General features: G+C 42.0%; 1 protein-coding gene across 4 annotated transcripts in view; it reads right to left on the bottom strand.

The window, feature by feature from the left end:
- Positions 1-23884, bottom strand: part of HDAC4 (histone deacetylase 4) — a 267127-nt gene that overhangs the window by 228645 nt on the left and 14598 nt on the right. For 3 of the 4 annotated variants that reach the window (XM_055717631.1, XM_055717628.1, XM_055717629.1), the window contains exon 2: positions 10365-10614. In XM_055717631.1, coding sequence (XP_055573606.1) covers positions 10365-10386 — 22 coding nt within the window. In that variant the 5' untranslated portion in view covers positions 10387-10614. Of the gene's footprint in view, positions 1-10364; positions 10615-21369; positions 21461-23884 lie in introns of all 4 variants that reach the window. The other variant, XM_055717630.1, reaches the window with a different exon arrangement.

Here is a 23884-nt window from a genome sequence, read left to right as displayed (position 1 = left end):
AAGATCACAGTTAAAGGAAGGGGGGAAGTCTGTTTAACTAGAAAGTACAAGTTTTGAATGCTGAAGTAGAATAGCGAAAAAATTGTTCTCAGTGATTTATCTTAAAATCACCAAGCTTTAAGGGTTTCCTGCCTAAAGATGGTCAATTGATAAAAAAAATACTGAAACCAACTTTATATAAGGGATAAAAAAAAAACCAAAACACCTTCCCTCTGATCTCCCAACAAATAAACCAACTGAAGGAGCATTACCCATCTCCAGCTGCACCCAACTTGGCTGACTGGATGTCTAAAGTGACCACACGTACAAATAACTGCATTGATCTTGGTCTATTGATTAGAAGGTGAAACCTGACAGCAAAGAGTCATTAGACAGTAGTTCATAGACAACAACATCTATTAAAAAAAAAGTCAAAATACACAATACGATGAGTACACTGCCAAGGGAGGCAGCAAGCCCCAAACCCTCTCGCCCCAAGGCTCATGCTCCTTGCTATTACACAAAGTCTGATGGGGCTACAGGACTGACTACAGCAGCCGCCTTTCAGGACAAAATGGTTACCTGAAGCCAAGGCTAGCAGTTCAAAGCTCACAAACTAGACCTCGCTCCTATTACAATTTTCCCTGCAAAGCTATTTATGTGGTTTGGCAACATAACAGCTACAAACAAAATGAGTACATAGATTCTTGAATAGTGAAAGGGTCACGATTGATTTTTTTTGAAAAAAATTATTTCTTTGAAATCATCTGTCATTTCTCCAACATCCTGATCCCAGCCCTACCACAGAGCACAGCTGTAGCACAGTGAGAGTTTCCAGTATTCCCCTCCACTGCAAGCAACTCTGCCTTGCCCATGGTTAGAAATTACTCCAGGAGGAGAAGGTGGTACTGGCAAAATGCTGCTTGCTCATCGTCAAGTCAGCAAGCATCAATACACAAAGGAAGACTTTTTTTTTTTCAGTGCTGGGATTACTCACCCCTTGATACAACCATAACAGTGCAAAACAAAACCGACGGAACGGTTTTACAGAACTTATCTCCACCAGCATCCCAGCACACAGCTCAGGTGCTCATAGCGAAGAGCTCAGATGTCACTACTCCACTCCTCAGTGGAAGGAAGCAGAACCTCAAAAACATTTATTTCAGCCACACACACAGCTCTGAAGCAGACAGAGACAATGCAATGTTCCTCAAGCAGCAAGGTCCAACTGTGCAGTTCCCTGCATATTCCAAAATTTCAGCAGCTTCTAGAAGCAACTGGGCAGATGACAGAAACAGAAAAAGGACCAAGAAAGTAAAATTTAGCACGGCCAGTCCCCCCCAAAAAAATTCCAAGTCACAGATAGCTATAGGTTGAGAAGGTGTATTGATGGCTGCTGCCACAATCTTACCTGCTTTTACCCTCCTTCCCAGGCATCCACAGCGAGATGTGGTCAGGATCCCAAGACCTGGTCTCCCCAGGGGCTAACCTTGCACAGCCATCCTTGCAGAATATACTCAAGACTTCACAATTCATGCCTTCAAAATAAATCTGATGTTGCTACATCAAAGTTGAGCAGACCAGATACAAACACTGGGAAGATTAAGTCTAGTCTGTGGATTCCCTGGCAAAGCCTGTGCTGCTGGGGTTCAAAGGAGAATTAACATTGCCCACTGAACCCGACACACATGCATGCACTTCTGATAACTCAGAAGGATTGGTGCCACCAGTGGTACCTTCAAGCTGCGTTTCTCCATAGGTGCTGGCTGACAGGCGGACAGGGAAAAGCCCTTCACAATCAGAAGGATGTGCTGTACCCCCCCCGTAGGAAAGTTAAATGACAACCAAAGCGAAGCAGCTTAGCAGCACTTTACAAACAGACTTAGCTCCAGAACTTGTGAATAAGAGCGTATTAACTAGCAAACATTCCTAATTATGGTCTTGATGTACAGACTCTCCCCTTGGGCTGAAATCAGTGGGAATGGGAAGTCAGCGAGCCGGTAACCCATGGAGCCAGGTGAAGGCAGAACGTGGCTGTGCTTTAAGGTTCATAAGCTGCAACAGCAGCTTTCCAGGGTATTGCTGGATCTGGTCTAGTTCTGAAGGGCTTTTAACATACTACTCATCTGGTTTTCTAAGCATTACAAAAATTAAACTTGAATCGTGCTTGAAATTCAAGACAAATCCCTAAATTGTTGCAGTCAGCACACATTTCTTTTGTCTGCAAGAACATATTAAATAATCTTCATCTGGTTCAGTTTTAAAGAGATCACAGGGAGACAGGATCTGAAAAAAGCCCACGAGTATTTTCCTATACGCAATTCAGCATTCAAAAGGTGCAACATTTAATATTAGCTTCATCCTTTTGAAAGGTTAAAAATTTACTTCAACATTTCAGCACATCACTATCAAGCATCATTTAGCCAACCATGACAGTAGTTCCCAGAGGGAACACCAAGAGCTGTTGAGTATTTTCAAAACAGCCAAGGGCACTGCAGGTAAAGTATCTGATTTTCCACTCAGTGATGAAACAACAGTATTTTGATTTTGGTTCTAGAAACAAACCATTTAAAAGATCTGCTGATATACTAAATTCAGTTTTCTTAACAGAAGAATGAATTGTATGCCCTGTTTCTCAGTAGTGAGCACGTCAAAGCTGCTAACAGAGATTCACCTTGCTATTTTGTTCTTGCAGGGAAGTCACTGGAGCCACGGCCCCTGCCCCAGCCAGCCTCTAGCTCTCAAGCACCAATGGACAAGGGAAAGAAAAGCAAGTACCACAATTCAAGAAATCAGGAAAAACAAAACAAAAAAAAAAAGAAAGAAAGGATAGGAATAGAAAAGATGACTGCACCGCACTGAATAAATGGCCACAGAGTCTCCATTTGGCCAGATTAAAAAAAACCATAGTGGTAGCTGCAGTTTTACTCTGAAACACGGCTGCAGAGAGGGTTAAACTCTGCTCATTTTACCTCAGTTATTGTGCAACACCACCAGTTCATTAGTTAGATCAATTATTTGAGATCTAACCCCACTGAGCATCTTCGAAGTTCCTATGTGTAAATTCATGAAAACTAGAAAACAGCCATATAAAGCTACCATAAAATCCACGCAGAGTTGTATTTCATAGGTGTTACCTATGACTAAGACCATTCGTGTTTATTCGCAATAACAGATTTCTGCCATCACAGCCTGGCCAAGAAAGATATTCCATGCTTTATCCAGAGTTTTGACCACTTCACTTGGTAACTCAAACCTTGCAGGTGTCAGTGCATTTTACAAGCCTGCCTTTGCTTAACAGCTGAAATAGAAAAGAACAAAGGCTGAGGGGGATATTCCTGGTATATAGCAACCTATGGGGGAAAGGGACTTGTCAAGCCTTTACTGAAGGATCAGAGTAACATATCCACAATTTTTCCTTCTCCAGTCAGGTACTCCATGTTCAGTCACTCCTGTCTATTTCCTGACTGTAAAGTCAGTTTCTAAAGAGGCTAAGAGATAAAAAAAAAAATATACAAAATCTACATGAAAATAAACATCATTGCAACTGTTTCTCTCCAATGCAACAATGTAAAAACTTAAAAAACCACACAACACCAACAAACCAACCAACCAACCAAAAGCTTTCAGCCAATACCTTTCAGAAACAAGGCAATATTTTTTTCTTTTGCAGTGAAAGTAAGCAGTACCTGTCAAAGCACAGGTAGCCAGACAGCCCAATTTCTAGGCTTAAAGGATGAAAAATGCCATGTATGGCTAATATCCATCTGAGAATAAGTGGATTTTCTGCCCCTGCTCTTGAATCACTTTCAGAATCAGTGGGATGACAAATGATTCCTTCAACATCAGTTCTGTCCTAATTGATCTGACCACATCAAAGGCACACAAACAAGCCTCATCAGTGCGAGAGCCTGGCGCAAAGATGACAAGTTGAATAATTCAAAATAAACACTGAGAATATACTTGTTACAGTCCAGTAACAAGTTTGATTTGGGGAAATATACATGAGATGATACAAGTCAAACTGAGGTTGACCAAAAGTGAGTAACAAAAATGTAGTAACCATAGGGAGAAAGGTTTCTTTCCTTTCCAAGTGATAAGCAAGCTCCATCTTAAACATTATCATCTGACTTTAAAAGTACAGCCTTTTTTATATCCTTTTCCTACCCTGTACCTTTCAAAAATAATTCAGAGTTCTCTGCCTCTCATCATAAGTACCTGCTTCTCATCTTTGCACTGCAGGATACATCACAGGCTAAAAAACTTACTTTAGAAACAGGCTTTTAAAGAATTCCAAAGTGTAAGAACCGCATTTAAAGAAAAAGTAGAAATGAGAGGAATGTACTTAGCAGGGACGCTGACCTAGGAGGAACTTCAACTTGGGGTTCAACTTGAAGAACAAAACAATTCTTCTCTTTTGAGGGTACAATAAAAACCTTGTACAGAAAGTGTCGACCATTTGATGCTCCAGAAAGTGAAAAGTTCACAGGTTTCCTGGTAGCAGCCTTCAAACTTTCAGGGTCCTCAAAATGATACTGTTTTTCTTAGAGGAAATCCAGGACAGGCTCAGCTTACACATGCATAAGAATGAGAATGCAGGTGGAGTAGGTATTCTGTCATGGGCTGAAGAAAGAAAAGTAAATGGACACGTGCCCAGTTTCCATCTGCAAGGGGTTTCAGCTCTTCTAACCAAAGCTTCTTACTGTCAGATCTTGTTGCCGAGTTTACTTCTCAACCAACCTCAAGGTCCCCCCAAATCTGAGGGACAAGACTACTCAGGGCAAGAGCTGCAAGGCACAGCAGTAGCTCTTGCTGCTGAGCTCCTACTCCACACGCTCAACGCTTACTGTACTGCTGTAAAGGGCAGGTGGCAGCATCCTTTCAAAGGAGCTCGTTACCTCTGCTGGGCCTGCCAAACTGCTGCACTTTTCCCCAAAACTTCAGCTTCCCATGAAGCACACATGTGGCAGTGTTGGAAGAGGACAGGTCTCCAGAAATATTTATTTCCAGACAGAGAAAAGCAAGCATTAGAGATAATGAGGTTCTACCTGTATTCACTGCTAGTAGTATTTTACTTGTCCTTGTAAACAGGAGCCTGAATACCCAGTCTAGAATAATCCAGCTGCAATGAATTGGAGCACCAGACAGGTAGGGGGAAGCAGGGATACACCATGTACAGATGTTCTTCCAGACAACAGCCACCAAGTATCAGTTGTGCCCCAGCCCTGCTAAAGGATGACTGGAATTTACTCCTCTAGTCCTTATGTTTATTGAAAGAATGATCTTGCCCCCAGATAACTTACAGAAACAGACTCATTACTGCCAGAAAGTAGGTCAGTGTCATTTAAAGCCCGTTTGAAATGCATCTCCACAGAAACTTCTTAATCTTTAAAAAGAGAACACATAAAATATTTATTGGATGGTGCAAGATGTTTGAGAGGCTAACAGGGAAAGCTTTTATGTATACTGCATGAAATGGCTTTCCATGCCTCATTGAGCCATGGCGTACGAAGGGAGAGTGGCTTCTTGCACTCGGCAGATAAAACACCATACAAAAGTACTTATCAATTGAGCAAATCACAGCACATGACTTGCTAACTCATTCTGCCAGTGCTGTGTGATCATGAAGCTTTCTGCTTTCTCTAGTATCTCCTCTCAGTCTTAATGATCCTGCTGCAGATTTTTCCATATCAGATAGGCAGCTCATTCTTAAACTTCAATATTCCTAATTATCAAACATTCAGCATTTCAAAATGTAAATGAAATTTGCATCTCCGCAAGAGTAGCTCTGAAGAAAGAATATAGCATTTGCATTCAGACTGGTTAATTCCTGTAAGATAACATTTCATAAACAAAATGCTTCATTGAACATGGAGATTTTCAGCTTTTACAAAGGAAAGTGAACTTTAAACAAATACAAATCAGTTGAGTGATTAACTTTAAGTGTTTTGTTTTTTTAAACTAATCTTTATGTATAACTAGTATCAGCAGAACAATCTTTACTGATTAAAGAACCAAATGATAGTGAACTCAAGCCACTGAAAATTACGGGGGGAGGTAGACAGCGACCGCAAGAAATCATTTAAGGTCAATAAGGGGGGGGGGTGGGGGGGGGGGTGGGGGTGGGACACGACACAATATGAGACCAAACCGAAAACCAGGAAAAAACCCCCCACACACACTCGTAGCCCAGCCAGCCTGGGGAAGATGAGCAGCAGCAGTACCACAGGTTATGTAAGGTAAATTTCAATTGTGGGCAACTTAACAGTTTAAGAAGTGAAATTAAACACGCTTTCCCCTGCCTCCCCCCGCAAGCTTTGTCATAATCCTAAATGTTATCTTAATTAGCCTAATTTTCTTAATTATACTTTGCAGCAACTTGATCTTTTATAGCACAATTTCAGCAATTTTTTTCAGCTTTGTTCCAGCGCTGGAAGAAGCAGTGACTCGTCTGCCAAAAGCCAAAGGGCACATGATGCCTCTGAGCTTTGTCTTAACTAGGTCCACCACCGCAGGGGAAAGCCTGTCCTCCTGCCAGCCCACGCCCCAGTTTCAGGCCCTTTCCCCCCTCCCTCCCCCTGCCCAGCAGGGCCACCCAAAGCCATTCCCATTCCTGCCCAGGAACCCACCAAGTCTACCAACACCTGAAGGGAGCTGGTCATTCTCCACAGCAGCGGGCACCACACGGTGACGAGCACAGGGTGCTTGTGGCAAGAGGGGCACCAGCAGCCCACTTGCTTCTCCCACTCCTCATGCTTCCGTGTGGCAAGTTAAGTTCACAAGAGCTACTGGTCTTCACCCAAAGCTCAAGTAGCAGACTGTGGAGAGAGCCTTTGGCTCAGAAAACAAAATTCAAGGTCTTTGCCCTGCGTCTAGGGCTCAAGACAGATCGATTTACCCATTGGAAGTTCTTGAGAATTAACTTCTCCCGCCTGGGTATTCTTACTTCTCCAAAAGTTATTTCTTACTCTCTAAGAAAGCTTACCCAAAACATTACAAAAGAAATAGCAGTGATGATGGACAAAAATACTTTTCTTGGAGAACTTAAAAGTCTTCTTTATTTTTTCACCTTGTTCAGTGAGAAGCCTTCCGTACCCAAAAATTCGCACAAGAGAGCTTTGCAGAGTGGAAGGAAAGAAAAAAAAAAAAATACCCAACCCACTTCCATTCATCTACACTGCAACAATTTTATGGCACTGTTCCTAAAACATCCCATTAGTGATAGGTTTCGAGAAGATTAGAGAAGAAAGCTCATATCCATTGAAGCAAGGTTTAATAGGCTCTTGAGTTAAGCCAGAGCCTTCCCTTAAACAATGCACATCATTAGTAATAATTACCTGTAGCTGTATAATCAAAATAGCTATCATAACTGACATGAGAAGTCCAGATGTCATCTTTGGCAAGGTTTTGAAAATATTTCTACCAATTATTATAAAACTGACTCTAAAAGAGAAACAAGCAGTAAGAATACCACAATGTAAGCCAGGGGTAAAAAGCCATGGTGATACGCTAGAATTTCAACTCAACACTTGGAAATACCACCAAAATAAGAACCTAACACCTAGAAAGGGCACAGGGAGAATTTCTCAACAGCATTTCATAAGAAGTAACACTTTCACAGAACCACAGAATGATCAGGGTCGGAAGGGACCTCTGGAGATCATCTAGTCCAATGCCCTGCTAAAGAAGGTTCTGCTAGAACAAGTTGCGCAGGATCATGTCCAGGTGGGTTTTGAATGTCTCCAGAGAAGGAGACCCTACAGCCTCTCTGGGCAGCCTGTGCCAGGGCTCTGCCACCCTCAAGGTAAAGAATTTTTTTCCTCGTATTCAGATGGAACTTCTTGTGTTACAGTTTGTGCCAACTGCCCCTTGCCCTGTTGCTTGGCACTACTGAAAAGAGCCTGGCCCCATCCTCTTGACTCTCACCCCTAAGGTATTTGTAGATACTGGTAAGATCCCTCTCAGCCTTCTCTTCTTCAGGCTAAACAGGCCCAGCTCTCCCAGCCTTGCCTCACAAAGAGGGATGCTCTAGTACCCTCACCGTCTTCGCTGCCCTCCACTGGGCCCGCCCAGTAGTTCCCTGTCTCTCATGAACTGGCGAGCCCAGAACTGGACACAGTACTCCAGATGCAGCCTCACCTGAATTTGAGGAAGTTGATACCATTTGAAAATATTTTCATACAAAGCACCATCCATACACCATCTACCATACTACAGAACACCATCCATTAAAAAAAATAGCACCGCAAGATCATTTCTTCCACTTTTTCAGTTGTACGAAAGTTCTTCAACCTTTAAATGATCTTTAAGTGAACCAGCTGATGACAGGCATCGAGTTTCTATCACGCCTTTCATTTCAAGTATCACTATCTATAGCAGGTTTAAGTGTATTTCTAAATAACAGAACTGCAATAGTTTCTTTACATTTGAAATGGCTAACTACCAGAGCAGACAATATTTTCCCTTATTAGTAGTCTTATTTTCTACAAAACATACAGTAATCACAGTTTTAATTCTTACGGAGCCATCCCACACCTCACCTAAGGTCTTATGTGACAAGAAGGTTTAAGAACAGCAGCACAGGGGAACACACGTATGTCCAAAGCCTCCAGCTGAGCTGCCACTCCCCTGGGTTTTGGTTAGACCAACCTCCTCTGCAAGAGCCACTCGAGACACAGTTTTAGAAAATGTAGGCTCAAATCAATTTTTAGGATTACAGAAACACTTCTTACATGAGGAGCTTCTCTGTTCTTTTCATCAGCCCTTTTTACGTGTGACTCCCTGCTACACCATCAGCACAGAACTTGAGCAAAAGAAGCAGAACCAGTAAAAACAGGCAAGACCAAAAAAAATAGAAAAGCCCATAAAAAAAGGGCGGGTAGCAGATGAATTAAAGGAAAATAAGTTAAGTCAGCAGCAGGCTTTCAATACTCCTACATCAATAGAACAGCCAAACTAAGAAGGACATTCCTCGTTCCCAAGTATCTGGAGAGCTACTCATTATTAGTAAAGCAATATCAAGTTATATTTGTTTGTTGGGTTTTGAATATAGGTATATATTTAACCTATCCCACCACAATGAGAAAAAAAGCAGGTGGCCATTAGCTCCTCAGTATCACTCATATTTGAGACAGGGAAGTATTCAAATAGCAACTATCCACTTATTTGAAGAACAGTTCTTTGAAAAACATGACATTGCAAGAAGTGTGTCACAGGTGGATACCTATGTGCACTCTACTCCTCTGAATATAGTTTCTCAACTCGCCATAGTACCAGAAGCAAGTTTCAAAATCTAAAAGACTGCTTACATTATGAAAGTAGAAGCCAGATATATATTTTTTTGGTAATACTGGTAACATTGGATACTCCTTTTAGTTCCTACACAAGGATCAGATTTTCTATGCTGCTGCTTGTAAACTCCAGCATCCCTATTCACTGCAGCAGTTTCTTGTTCCCAGCCTCAGAAACGCAAATGGGCTGTTACAAGTAATTCTGAAGCAAATACGAAATTCTTTCCCCTCAAATACACAGTTCTGTTAGTCACAGGAGCTCTTCATTGGCTTTTAACACTTCAGTCTTATTTGACTGTTAACCCAAAACTGATTAAACTGAAGTCACAAAAGTAATCTCTCAAAGGCATAGTTAAGTAAGTACTTTCACGTGCCTTGTCGTTGTTGGATTACTTCCTTCCCAGCCTTCTCTCTAGCATAAACTGAAATAGTCAAAGCAAGCATTTCAGAGCACAATTAAAATTCCTCTTCCAAAGCACAAGTTCACAAAGTTCTGCCTAACACAGTTAAATACAAGCGTATGAGACAACTTTAAGATAGAAATCAGGTAACTGAGTATCTATAGATCCTCTTGACAGCCAGAAACATGCAATTTTGTAGGGGTGAATCCTATGTCTTAAATTGCAAGGCACATTAGGGATAATCCCCCAGACAACAATGAGATGGATCAATTGACTCTTGTTCCAGCAAAACTATACTTTCCTACTACAAAGCACTTTAAAAGTCAGATTTTCTCAAATATCAATAAAGACACACCAGCAGAACCATGACCATTCCTTGGAGGTACACTACATGCCGTTAAGATCTATCAGCATAGATTTAACAAATTTAATATCTGGTTACCATCTCTAGAAAATACCTCCAACTGTCAGTGATACGTACTGCAGCAATGACAAACCTAAAATGGCAAGATTTCCTTGTAACTGGTAACAGCAACACAATTTTCCACCTTCACACAAAGGCTCTGCTTTAAACAAAGCAGCAGTACAGGGAGAGGGATTGGATTATCATTTCAACACAATAAAAAGTCTGTTCGTGTAACAAACACATGGTGTTTTGCTGCCGTAACTAGATTTGAAGCGGTTTTGCCCTTACCTGGATGGCTTTGGGAGCTCATTGCTAGTAACGTCTAGTCCTCTGGAGAAAGGATTTGAGACGGATCAGTTTCCACGCAAGTAACAGCAGCTCTAAAGAGCTCCAATGCTTCACCAATACATAGAAATTGGAAGTGGGGATTAAATCATGGCCACCTTATAAAATCCAGGGCACAGTGACATGCTGAGTTGTATAGGAAGTAATCCAACAGGGTGGCAGAATATCTTCTAATGGCTTTCAAAATGGGAACCTGCAATTAAAGAAAAAGATGTCTACATTAGAGAATTAAGATTTACAATCATTTAAATTAAACATTATATAACATATTTATCCCCAGAAGAAAAGATTAAACTAGGGCACTATTTTAGGCATTCAAGGTTGCAGAGACAGTAATTTTCAGTTACAGATGTAATTTTGATTAATAACCATAAAAATGCAGGGTAATATTTAACATTACTTAAAAAATTAAAAAAACTTTTCAACTACACATTCAAGTCTTTAACGACCCAAACTTGTGTGTTAATTCTCATTCTCCAACAGCACCATATGAAGCCACTTCAGTCCAACAGCTTCCATATTTTAAAAGCCATATGTATGAGTGGTAACTGTACTTCATGCATCTGTTCCCCAAAGAAGTCTAAAGAAAAATTCCTCAGTGCCAAGAAGTGGTCTTGGAGCAGGAAGGAAAAAAACCCACACAATCAATTCCACTCCCACTCGACCCGAGCCTCCAGCAGATTATTAAGAAGCAACTTCATACTGCCCCAAGAGAAAAAAAAAAATCCACTGTTCCAAATTATTTTTAAGCTGAATATTAGATGGAAGAAGAGAGGAAAAAACCCACTGAGTTAGCAACCTACTGTACCCTTGCCCCCCACCCCAAAATAAAAATATAAAAGCAGGAGACACCCTAGGTTATAGAAACCCCCACGGATGGTTACGGCTAATGCAACCAGCAATAATTATACCAAAAGAACCTGGTGCAAGGTGTCCTGAAATTCACTTTTTGGGGTTGGGGGGTGGGTGTGTGGCACTATACCAAGTGGCATCTAGTTTTTCTAAACAGCCATGTTTTACAGGCAGGGTGTATCGGGGAGATTGCTGTTTTAACATACATAGAGAGGCCTGCCGCTGACACATGCTACCAGCAAAAGCTACTGAAATGGATTAAACCAAATTGTGTCCTTTATGCAAAGTATTTCACAACCACAGGTTACTTCCCTTCTTTGCATTGAAAAAGTCATCGGCATTGAGGCTCCCAACAGATAACCTCTCCTGGATACCCAGGAGGACGTTCTAACAGACAGCTGGCACCCAGAGGAGTCCCTCGCTGCCCTGACAAGGCACTTCTGCCCTCAGGGCTTGGCTGGCCAGAACGGTTTATAACCAGCACTCCCTAACCCACTTCAGACATGAAGTCAGCGTGCTGGCAGAAGCCAACTAGTTAACCCATCGAAATTAATCCAGCTGACTCCGCTCAAAGCAGAGGAGGGAGCGCTCACCCCAAACTGCTCCACCAGCAGATCTGAGGGTGTGGTGACCTCCAGCAAAGAGGCAGCAATATCGCTTGGGCGGGGGATGATTACGATAGTAACTACTACTGCTTGCACAATGAGCATCTGTACACAGTCTACCTGTGCCAGTACACTTCAAGCAGTCCCACCTCTTCTCAGAAGAGTTCTCACCATGCTCAGATATCCGTGTTCCTTTCCAACAAGGCAGCAAAACCAGGTCTAAGACTTGACTTGAACACCACCACGATGGCTTACGGTGGGCCCTGCTTTATAATGGTACTTCCCTGGTGTGCAGGGCAATGCCCAAGCAGACGCTGTCGAGCAAAGAGGCCTTCCTTGCTGTATTTCACTGACAGGCCTCCTTCATCGGCTGCTTCTCTCTACCCCAAGCATCTCGGCATTACAACTCTCCAAGTTCCTCTGCCCATCCTGCATTTTTAGAGACCTGGGACACTCCATGTTACGCATCACATGTTACATGTCAAATTCAAGAGAAAATTACTGAAGTGTCATTTCTAATCCCTGCAGATCTCTGCCATCCCAAACGTTCATCTTCCAGCTCCATTAATTTGCACATCCTGTTTAGACCAAGCATTAGCAAAAATATTAACACCATTTATTTCCAATAAAAACCGCAGCATAAGCAATCTCAGCTGTAGGCAAGAAGGATTTGGAACAGAGTTAACAGATTTCTGTCTACTCGTTTTAACAGTGCAAGAAGGAAATATGTTGCATGAACAGTGAGAAGATGTGTACGCATTTCCCAACAAAACTGCACTTAAACAGTGGCAGCAAATCCACTTACCAACACTACTGGTTTACCTAGTCCACTTCTTCACCCAAAGGTCTATCTAAATTCAGTCAGACATGAGACACACCCAAAATATGAAGCTTCTGCATGATTTAGTAATACCAGTGGCTGGTCAGAGCAGAGATCACAAAGTAACCATGATCAGATGGAAAAGGTATGGATTTAGTTCACTTTTTTTTTTTTAATGTTTACTCAGCTTTCTGGAAGAAATGCAGGAAAGTATAAGCAAAATGGACTTTTCCAGAATACAGATAGCAGTCCTTTCCCAACTCATCCCACCACCAAACTCTAGTTTTCAGTTACCACTTGTACTGATCTCAATGCAGTCCAATGAGACATTTCCAAAGCAGTCAAAAGTTGTTGTCAGGCCCCTACCTGCAACAATTCTTACATAAATTTGTCATTTTGCCACTATCTCACAAAAACCCTTCCCAAATTGGGAGAAGCAAAATGCTGTCTACCCCTTTGTCTAAGATATTTGGAGCCCTATAGGATTTTCCAAACAAATGCTCTCCTTTTACAGTTGGACTCGATGATCTTAAGGATCTCTTCCAACCTAAATGATTCTATGATTTTAAAAACAACAACGACGAGAAACAAAAAGAACAAAAATCCCAAAACAACACAAAACACCTAAAACCACAACAAACCCAAAACTAAACAACCAAAAAAAAAAAAAAAACCCCACCAAAAAAAAACAAACACACACAGCAAAAACCAGAGCTTGCTTTACTTCTACTCCACTGCCTTCCAGGACAAGAGCGATCCCATCTGGCCTGCACATCTCAGCCAGAAGAACAGCAAGTCCACCCCACACACCCAGCAGCACGTTCCTTGCAAACTCTTCAGGCACCAGCAAGGACTGGGTCATGGCCGGGATGAGCAGCTTAGGCAGCCTGCCCACTACTAACCCAGACACACGCCGTATGTGATAGGGATGAGTACATGTTTGTTTATAGCAGCACGATCCTCTTGTGAGTAACTCCATAACCAACTATTTTGGCCAGACGTGTCTCTCACCTTTCTTTTTTGGGGGGAGTGGGATCACGGGCACAGCAGGCTTCATGCACACATGCTCAGGTCAGACTCACTGGGCTCCAGGGTGCAGAATGAGATGGACAACTGCTGCCACGGGAGGATCGTGCTTAGCCTGCCTGCCGTCTCCAAGCGAGCCCCGGGGTTGCCGGCCGGTTAGGTGAATTTTCTTGGCAGACAACAATCGGTGGCATAGTGCCTGTGCCAGCTTTGGCACTTCACATGGAGTACTTCCCCAGGCACAGAGCACAGGGCAGCCAAAGTGTCCACACAGGACTGTGGATGGCACTGCACATTTCAGACGACGGTGCAGAAAGACCAAGCAGAACCGTAGGCTAAGACAAGCAAGTGTGTAGAACACTCTTATATTATACGGTGTAGCAAACAGAACTGGTATGATCAAGCTTCCTGCCTCGCAGGAGAATTGTTCAGGGTCTGGTACCTGCTGCTTTTTTTAAAAAGTCTGGAATAGGAGCACAAAGAGCAAATTAATGCCTATTTATTTCAGCCTACTTCTACCAGGGTATGCCCAAGAGCACGTGCTCCATAAAACCATGCCAGCTGGTGCATCTGCTGCTTGATCCTCATCACATCTCTGGTTCAGAAGTTAGCCACAGCTTGAGTGTGTGGTCATCTCCTTGTCACCAGCTGATAACGAGCCTCTATACCTGCAGTCACCATACAGTAAGAGACACACTGAGGGGCTGCAGCCTCAGCAAAAGCCCCTTATTTCTCAGTTGGTTTGGTGCCTTAACCCTCCCTTACTATGCGCTTTCCCTAGATTAAGGGGACTATTGGCCATTTTAGCTCTTCTTGTATTTATCTTCTACCAGTAAATACATCACACAAAACGCTCAGTCCTCAGCAGTATGGCAGGCAGACCTTCCAGCAGTTATGTCAGGGAAGGAATGTGTCTGCTTAAAATACTTTCATGAGACTTCGGCTGTTTCTTCCAGAAGCTGCAAAGAAAACAGTGGCAAATTTGTCAACAGGCCGGGCCACCACACATGGCGACACAGGAATAACGCCTATAGGGAAAAAGCACATGGCTCTAAATACAAAACCATTAAACAGCGTTCTAAACCAGAAGGTCCCTCACCTTCTTCTTCTGCAACTGCATGACCAGGCTTGCCCCCCAAAACCACAGACAATAGCTCCACAACTCGGTTCTACACTATTCCTTCCACAGGCTTTCTAAGATCCCTTTTTCCCCACTGGGCATCTAAGCAACGACTAAGACAGAACTGCACGTGAACTAGGAAATGTAAGTAATCCAACAGTTCTCCAACCCTGTTTCCATACATTTTGCAGCTACTGAAACCTTTTAAAAAAACAAAAATAAAACAGCAAGTAACAGGAATCTTACAGTTCTGCCATACAAATATTTTGACGGTACGAATGTTCACCCTCCTCTTCCTAGCCCGTTCCAGATGTGCCTCTCTACTAGTCACAAGTACAGATGTGCAGTAACCAGTAATTAAAGTTATGATAGAGCTTTATTTACAAAGCTCTATTTTTCAGAGCCTAAATTGCTATGGTACTTCAGCCAAGATAAAAATCTTGGCCTAAGGGTGAAGTTTCAAGATTGTTTTAAGCCAAGTCAGCCTGGTTGCTTCAGGATACCCAGCTATCGATGACCTTGCTTCATCTGCTGGCCCTCTCAGACACATACCATCAACACTACAACCAGCTGACAAGATCACTTTAAAACCTCAGTTCAACGAACCCAACTGCTCGCTGACTCAACGCATCAAAACATGGTGTAAGTCATACACCTACTATACCCATCGCCTGTGCTCTGAAGGTTACTTCTAGGTCCAGAGAAAGCTGCTTTGCCTTTCAGACCCCTAAAAATGTTAAAAACTCTGCAGAAGACACTGCATTTTAGCAGGACAAGGAAGCCAGCTCCGTGAAGACAACAGCAAAAAGGATGCTAGAACACCTTTCACATCCTGGCACTTCTTTAGCAGCACTCCAACACCACAGAATTTGGTCTCCAGAAGCCATGGAAACACCCATGTTCCAAAAAGCATCGTCACCAATCCTTCTGCCTGACACGGCAGATTAAATACCAGTAACACTTTTTTTTTCCCCAAAAAAAATAGTCAACCATTATTAGATTCCTTCCTGCATTAACAGGAAAATAGTATCGTTAAATGCCACATGCTCCATGTAAGATAATGACAACATCATCTTGATGCTTGCTTGAATTCCTACTCATAACACACAGCCTGCCAACAACACAACGCTGCAGCATGCATGTGCTTTGCACAGACTCACAGAGCTAATGAGAGGCAGTGCCTCTGTTGGAGATTATTGATTAAATCTTTCCTTTGACAACAGATCCTGAACTTTACCCAGAGAAAAGAAAAAAAGCTGCCTTTGCTTTTCAGGGGTTGTTTATAAAATACTGCCAATATAGGATCTATAGATGAAAGGAGGAGGGGACAAGGAAGAGGCATATAGCTGTTTGAAAACAATAATAACTTACTGTGACCACAAAATGATTCACTGCATCTTTATTTAGAGCAGAGGCAGTGTGAAACAGTCTCCCAGGCTGATTCTTCTCTCTAAGGACCACGTCTCCAGAGCTACCACTTTGCAAGATGACAAAAAAAGTAGCGGTAGTCCTGAGGACCCACGGAACCCTTTGACAACATCACTTCAACTCCTGCTTTTCAAGCAAAATACAGCTTTACTGAATCTGTCCCAGGAGACCAAGTTTCACAAGCAACGCCCACTTACAGAAGTGCTGGTTTTCTACAGTTTCAAAGATACTCAAACAGACCTCCCCCAGAAAACATATCTCCAAGCCTCAAACAACATCAGACGTCCTCTCAAACAGTTTTAAGTCTCCGAAGACAGTTTCTGTCTTTAAACACATACTGCAGGAATAACAGGCTGCACTGTAAAATATACCATCAGCTTAATGCTCAGCTGTGGACAGAAGAGAAACTAGAATACCATGACAGTAATAGAAAATAAAAACGGAACAGCAAATTTGCTGCCATATTAGCCCAGTTCCTCCAAAGTCATGAATATTTTTTGCAGATCTGGATACTACCCCTCCATTTCCAAATTCACAGTATAAGAGTTTCAAAAGGACAAGAAAAAGAAAGGGAAAGGCATGGCACAAATTTCTCATACAGGTGAAGCAGGTAAGTCTTCAGCCAAGACAGAGGTGACTTAAGGATATTACAGTGATGCAGAATCATGATTAAAACAGAGAAGTCATCAATCACTCGGCTTTCCACCTGTTTCTTTCAGAGCAAAAAGTTTTTCCCATTTGTTTTCTGGGAGAGAGGTTGGGTGGACACAGAAGGGAGAGAAGGTATCAGAAAAGAAACTTCAGGTGGCAAGCTGAAGCAGAGACCATTGCATGCCCCTTCTTAGCTGCACTAAGAAACTCTGCCCTGGGGTGCTGGAAAAAGCTAAAGTCTTCCTGAATTCCAAAGCAAATGGACAAACTTCTTAGACAAGAGGACAAACACCAAGTGCTTCTGCACATGGCCAGGAAACCCATGAGACAAGTCACTAGCTCACAGGAGAGTGTTTCAGAGAAATGTCACCGTTTGCATGTCCTGTTGTGAAACACCTCCCAAGGTACTTTGTGTTGGATGCTGCTGGAGAATGTGGCAATCAAGTACCTTTAAAGACGAATGCCCACCTACACACCAACCTAGCGTCACCAAATCAACTCAACTCTGCTTTGTCCTACACTGATCTGACAGTCCCATCTTGCAAAATACAAAGTTTACTCCATATAACTTTTTTATATTGCACTGAAATCGCATACCAAACTCTTTAATTAGTTTCCACAGAAGTGGTGAGTACACCTGCAATCATTAAGTGAAAGAAAACACTCAAGTGAACTGGCAGGTGGGAGTATGTAAACTGCACTCCGGTATCTTCAAAGAGCAGAGAGCAAAATCAGAGTACCTGAAGCCTTCGTTACGGTTATAACTGTGTAACTAACAATTAAACAGGAAACCCAACCTAATACAGCTGTTATCAAATAGCTTCTCACCGACAGTACACTAGGTACATACACATCACAGTCAGTACAGACCCAGGCTGACCAGCCTAGCCCTTACTACTAAGGCAACCCATCTTTGCCAAACTCATTGTTTTCATACTTTTACCTTGCAGCAGCAAAACCAGAGATACCTACCTTTAAGATCAAAAGCTCGACACAATAAACCAGATGTACTAACCATTTAAAAAATACAGAAGCATTACCCAGTACTTCAAGGAATTAAAACACAGTACATTTGTTTAGCAAACGCTGACATTTCAATGCCAGCCATTACAAGTGCTATTCTCATATGACAGCCTAAAGTAGAAAAAATACAGTGTTCCTACCTCTCCCTTAAACCTCCACTTTCAAATACACCCTATGAAGATTTATTGCTTATATGCTCACACTAAACATTTTAACTTTGTGACAGGTTTTGTATGGTATAATGTTCAGGAAAAGATTCAATCTCTAACCGTATTTGTCCTAAGTGTTAAATTACAGTATATGTGCATTAAGACTTCAAGAATAACCAACACCTACTCTGTATTTACGCAGTTCTTTCAGAGAAGGCTATAATACATTGCTAGACAGTCCCTGGCAGTTGCTTTTGGAGCAATCCTGCTATTATTTCAGGCAGTGGCTTGTTAAGCAATCCTTTGCAATATAAGCAGGGCTATACATGTACCGAAGTCACCATCAGACATTAAAGGAAAGCAAAATTAACAGTCACCGCAAATGGCAAGACTCTATTAACTAATTGTGAGCTACTTTATTAACACGGAACTAATCCACAGCTATTCAAGGGTAGCAAACCTATACAGAATTAATTAATCTAATTATGGGTAACAGAAATGCTCAATAAAAATAATCAAGAAAAAAATTGCTTTCTACAGTTTCACACCCTTTTGCTTCTTATTGTCAAGAAACACTCCACTACTAATGTCCACAGCACACAGATTCTTCAAGGCTGCCTTGCTCAGGCTCTTTTCAGTTGTGTTTCAAAGTGAAGTCAGCTGCTCAGACTGATCTCTGGTAGCAGCCCTTGCATTTCAGTTATGTAAATCCAAATGCTAAGACACCAGCCCAAACTGAAAACACAGGGGACACTGATGTTTCAGTAGAAGTGAAGACCTCTTCACCCATTTCAATGTTAAGTCAACACATACCTGCCACTATTAGAACTCGCCCCTAGCAAAAGTCTGCAAGTTTTCCTCACTAAGCTTTAAAGCAAGGACTGCTTGGAAGAACATGCTTTTTACGTATTCTGCACAAAATTCCTCATGGTCCCATCTACAGACACTTCTGCAAATCACCACCTTGATCAACAGTTACAGCTGCTTTGAAAGTTGAAGGTGCCTCCACGTCCAAGAAAAACCTCAGATCTTCCGGTGGACACCATGAAACCCCAGAACTTTTTATGGCCCTTCTCCTTCATTGCTAGGAGTACACAAGAGCATTAACATTATTTCTAGTTCCACAGATTTCACACCAATAGCAATACTATTGGAGGATCTGCTGATACCTCCTCTGGTTTTAGACCTCAACTAGCACTGCCGTCCAAGCAGCATTGCAAGTATCTCAAATACTCGTAGAGGCAAAAAAACAAGGCTTTGGGAATAACCAAGTGAACGATGAGTGGATATAAATACTCCAATGCATAATCCAAGACTGAACAAAAAGTCATCTTTGGGAACCCCAGCAACTGTAGAAATACCTCCGGTTCACCCTGTGGACACTCCAACATGAAGTGGTCAACAGCTTGAAAAAAAATTTTAGTCAAGCAAGAATACAGCTCTTCTATAGGAGCTGCAGATTCAGAAATGCAAGTGACTGTGTGTAAAACCTGGGAATATGTAGATCTGCGGGATTACAGAGCCCTCCTTGACTAGCAAGACTCTGGCAGAGGGTCTGAAAGAGCAGGATGCTTCTGAGCTCGATCCAGTTTCTCAGCAAGAGCAGCAAGAACAAGCAGTCTCACAGATGGATCCGCGTGGGAGGGAGAAAGGATAAAAGTCTGCCTCGGGAGCCTGTTCCAGCTGCTCTGAAGCCTTGGAGGAGTTGGTACAAATTGGACAGTTACCTATAAAAATCTACCGTCTTCGCTTTTTCTAAAGCCCTCTTCTTCCCTCATCCCGTGTTTTATCTCCATCCTAGTATTTCTGCCTCTGAAAGCAGTCAAATCGGAGAGCTGAAAGCAGCACTTGACAGAAGGGAAATTAATACTGTGAGTTTACGGACAACATCCGTCTCATTTCTTCGTTCCTTCCTTGCAGATCACCCTAGCTACAGTAATTCAGATGCACAAAAATCAAAACTCCTTTTAAATACTTGACTGAAAGTGATAAAAAAATGTTATATACTTTTTAATTAAAATCCCCCGACGATGTTTTCAGTGCCAGGAAGAGTTTGTGTGACCAGCAGACAGCAAGCTCGTCTCACGGACTGAAGCATTCCCATGCAAACTCCAGAACAGCTGAAGCTTCCTATTGATGCCTGTGATCTGAACACAACACTGACAACATATTAAGTTCCCCCCTAATTCATGCGAATTAAAGTTTCAGAAACCTCTCATGTATCCCAACACTTTAAAACATACCATTGTATCACTATACCGAAGTCCCATTAAAGCATTTCAGCAGCACTGAGATCTCTCTGCTTTGCTGACACCCATCTTCAGCGTGCCATACCAAGATACTCGCTAAATCGTCTCCCTCCACGCTACTAGCGTAGCAGACACCAAGGGGGGAAAAACTGGATCACAATAAAAGTTCACTGATGCAGCCACCGTTTTTTCCACAGGCTTCCTCAATGATGCAGCTTTCAGGGGCTTATTTTTTCAACTGCTTGTGCAGACACACCATCATTCCTTCTCTTTCAAAACAGTTTGATACAGCCAGGAGAAAAAAAAAAAAAAGGGGGGGGGGGGCCCGCGGATACAGACACCTTTATGTAATTAGTTTTGGGAAACAACTGAAAACCTTCAACTTACCAACCACATTTTCACTCTAGCTCAGCTTTCTTAACTACTAGAAATGAACAACCCACAATTCTTTACTTGGGGTTGTTTTTCAAATCCTCATGCATAGGTAAGGAAAGGCAGAAAGAAAAACATCCACCTTTTCTATTCATGTACCTCAGCTGTTACAGCCCACATCTGAACTTCTTGTTCCTTCTGACAAAGAATCAAAATTACTGGTCACTAGCTGTGCCTAACCCATCTGGTCTACCAGCACAAAATAGCTGAGTACATGTGTCATCAATCACTGTTAATTACTTCATTAACTTGGAGAAAAATATTGACTTTTTTTTTTAAAGAACAAACATTGTTTAAGGTTAGTCTAGTTTGGTGGGTTTTTTTAATTGAATGCTATCTGATTACCAAGAGAAAATAATTTAGTCTGAACAGTAAAACAATTCTGTCACATAATTCGTACAATTCTTTTGTCTAGTAAAACACTTCCCCAAGTCTCTTTTGGAACTGACTATATGGCAATGCTAGTTTTAACCAGCATTAAAGTTTAACCAGAAACTTTGTTACGCATGTTCACAAATACCCCGTACTCAGTGCACGATGTTAACCACGCTAACCATTCCCACCTACTACTACCGTGCTTTTAAAGTTCTGACCTTTGTCATGCTCTTGGAAAGAAACATGCCCCAAGGTCTCCCCAAACAAGTTGCATCATTTTCAAGTGGACATTTAGCCCTCTGCTGTTCACTGCAAAATAGCAACACAGAAAGAGAGATATTAGAACAGTTTGTGTGTTTTAATCATCAGCAACATGGATACCCAATATTTTTTTTGGCATAGGGAAAACAGTAAAAGAAAATCCAAATAACAAACCAAGTGTTATCATGCTAGCAGCACAGACTAACATCAGTTAAGATTCATACAGCATGATACAAACTTCCCTCTGGACTCTCCCACTGCTTCAGAATCAGAAAATGACGTCTGAAGATGTCAGCTCTGCCCCATCACCTCCATCTCCCCTTATCCAGCACAGGAGTTCACCCCCCTTCCAGGCAGAAGGGTCCTACACACCCATGACTGCCCACCCAGCCTCATCCAGACACACTCCCTGGGAAGAGCCACTTAGTTATTTATTACATTTTTTCATGCCCCAGTTAAGTAGTGTAACACTCATTATCAAGCTTCAAAAAGCTATTTTGTTTGAGGACAACACCGATGCCACTTTCTAAATCCAGATGACACATAGCCCCTGCAAAACACACCTATTAATGCAGCTACTATGCCACTGGCAGGAACCGACTGCCAGCTACCACCATTCATACACACATCCCCTTCCGCTCCTGAACTCCATCTCCCATAGTCTGTCCCACAGGAACAGGGCTCTGCTTGCCAATACACACTGCAGGAAAGCACGTAGACCTCATATAAGCACCCTCAACTCTGGCTGTTGCACAGCTCATCACACAACAGCACACCCTCACCCACAAAAGCTAGCATCATGGGATCCAAAGTTTACATTTTTGTATGCTTTACTACTCCTGCCTTACACTGAATGCTGATACCGTTACCAAAACACTGCACTCCCCACAGCAACGCAGTAATCCAGACCCCATTCATAATGAACTTGTGGTGTCACTCTTCCATTTCTCCTTTTAATGTGCCTCTGTTTTCCTACAGCCAACAAAAAAGTGTTAGTGTGTATAACCGTAGTGCGTTATGTCTTTGCGTATCTTCTTACTCAAAGGTTCTCAATCAGGACATCACCTAAACCCAAGTTTTACAGATACGCATAGAGGATACCACATTGAAGAGAAAAAAAAAATACAACTTTCAAGGCAAAGTGCAATATAATTTTTGCTGTTGTTATTTGTTGGGAAAACCTTTTCTGCTCTCATCGTCTGCATATGAAAAGTGATGCTGACATACACCTGTAACAGCATGACAGAGCTGGCAGTCAAACACTGAAATTCAGACAGCTTTTAGTACTCCGTCAGTTAAGTCCAAAGTTATTTTTGCCATGTAAAAAACCTTAAATGCTAGCTAGAATATTTTTCTTTAAATGATATTTTAAATTATATGTGACGTGTTAGCAGTGATTTTTTTTTTCCTTGAGGAAAAATCCAGAGAACCACCTTTGCTGAAACATACTGCTTTCAGGCTGAGGTTTGTCAGGCAGGGAATGCACAGCAAGCAGCACCACCAGCTCCCCATGGACCATCCTGCCACTCACGGGTCGTGCCCAAAGCACATGGGATCACCCCTCGGGACACTGGGCAGCCCAGGGCACGTTGCTCAGTCCCTGGCTTATTCACCAAAGCTATTGAGACTTCAAGCACAAGTCTGCTGGTAACTGAACAGGCAGCAATCCCTATGGAAGGCTAAGTAAATGTATACCTTTATATTCATAGGGATTGCAGGTTTTCCACTTGCTCCATTTTTAAATTACAAGTCACACTCTCAAGCCACAAACACAGAATAGAAAATTAACTCAATCACCAGAAAAATGTACATCCCTGTGCTGTGAACCCTCTAAGCAGGGTTAATTTTTTTAATAACCAATATCACCCTTTAATAAAAAATAGATCTTCAGTCAAATATTTCAAGCTTGCAGCTGACAAGCAAGAAAAGCAAGGAAGGAACAACTGATACTAATCATACTTGAGGGGGTTGGGGCTTGTTTTTTATTTATTTGTTTGTTTTATAACACATCAAAGCAAAAAAGGACAAAACCCTTTGAAGAAACACTTGCAGGTTACCTTTAGAGAGAGGCCATCAGACTTCTGAGTTTACTTACCCGAGTGAAGGAAGAGCTCCATTTACTTTATGATTTACACAGCATTTTATATAGCCCATTTTGTCTGTTTGCACAACACGAACACAGCAAGACAAATTGGAATTGTTCCTTGAAATAAGAAAACTGGATTGTAAAGCCACAAAAACTGGGACATATTTCAAGGACTGATACAGTATCTGCCATGGGGGTTTTTTAAGGTAGGGTTTAAAACACTGTCAGTTGCCAGTTGAAAAGACAGACTTCAACTCAGTATCCTCAAGGAAGCCTTAGAGCCCTTGCTCGGATATGCAAGGATTCACATTTGGTTAACTTTCTATGATCTAGATTAAAATTTATACTGCCATTTATGGCTTCATACACTAAATAGCATGGACACA

Source organism: Falco cherrug, chromosome 8, assembly GCF_023634085.1.
Source record: "Falco cherrug isolate bFalChe1 chromosome 8, bFalChe1.pri, whole genome shotgun sequence".
In the NCBI taxonomy this organism is placed as follows: Eukaryota; Metazoa; Chordata; class Aves; order Falconiformes; family Falconidae; genus Falco; species Falco cherrug.
Note: the sequence above shows the minus strand (reverse complement) of the source record. Positions and strands in the feature narration are given on the sequence as shown.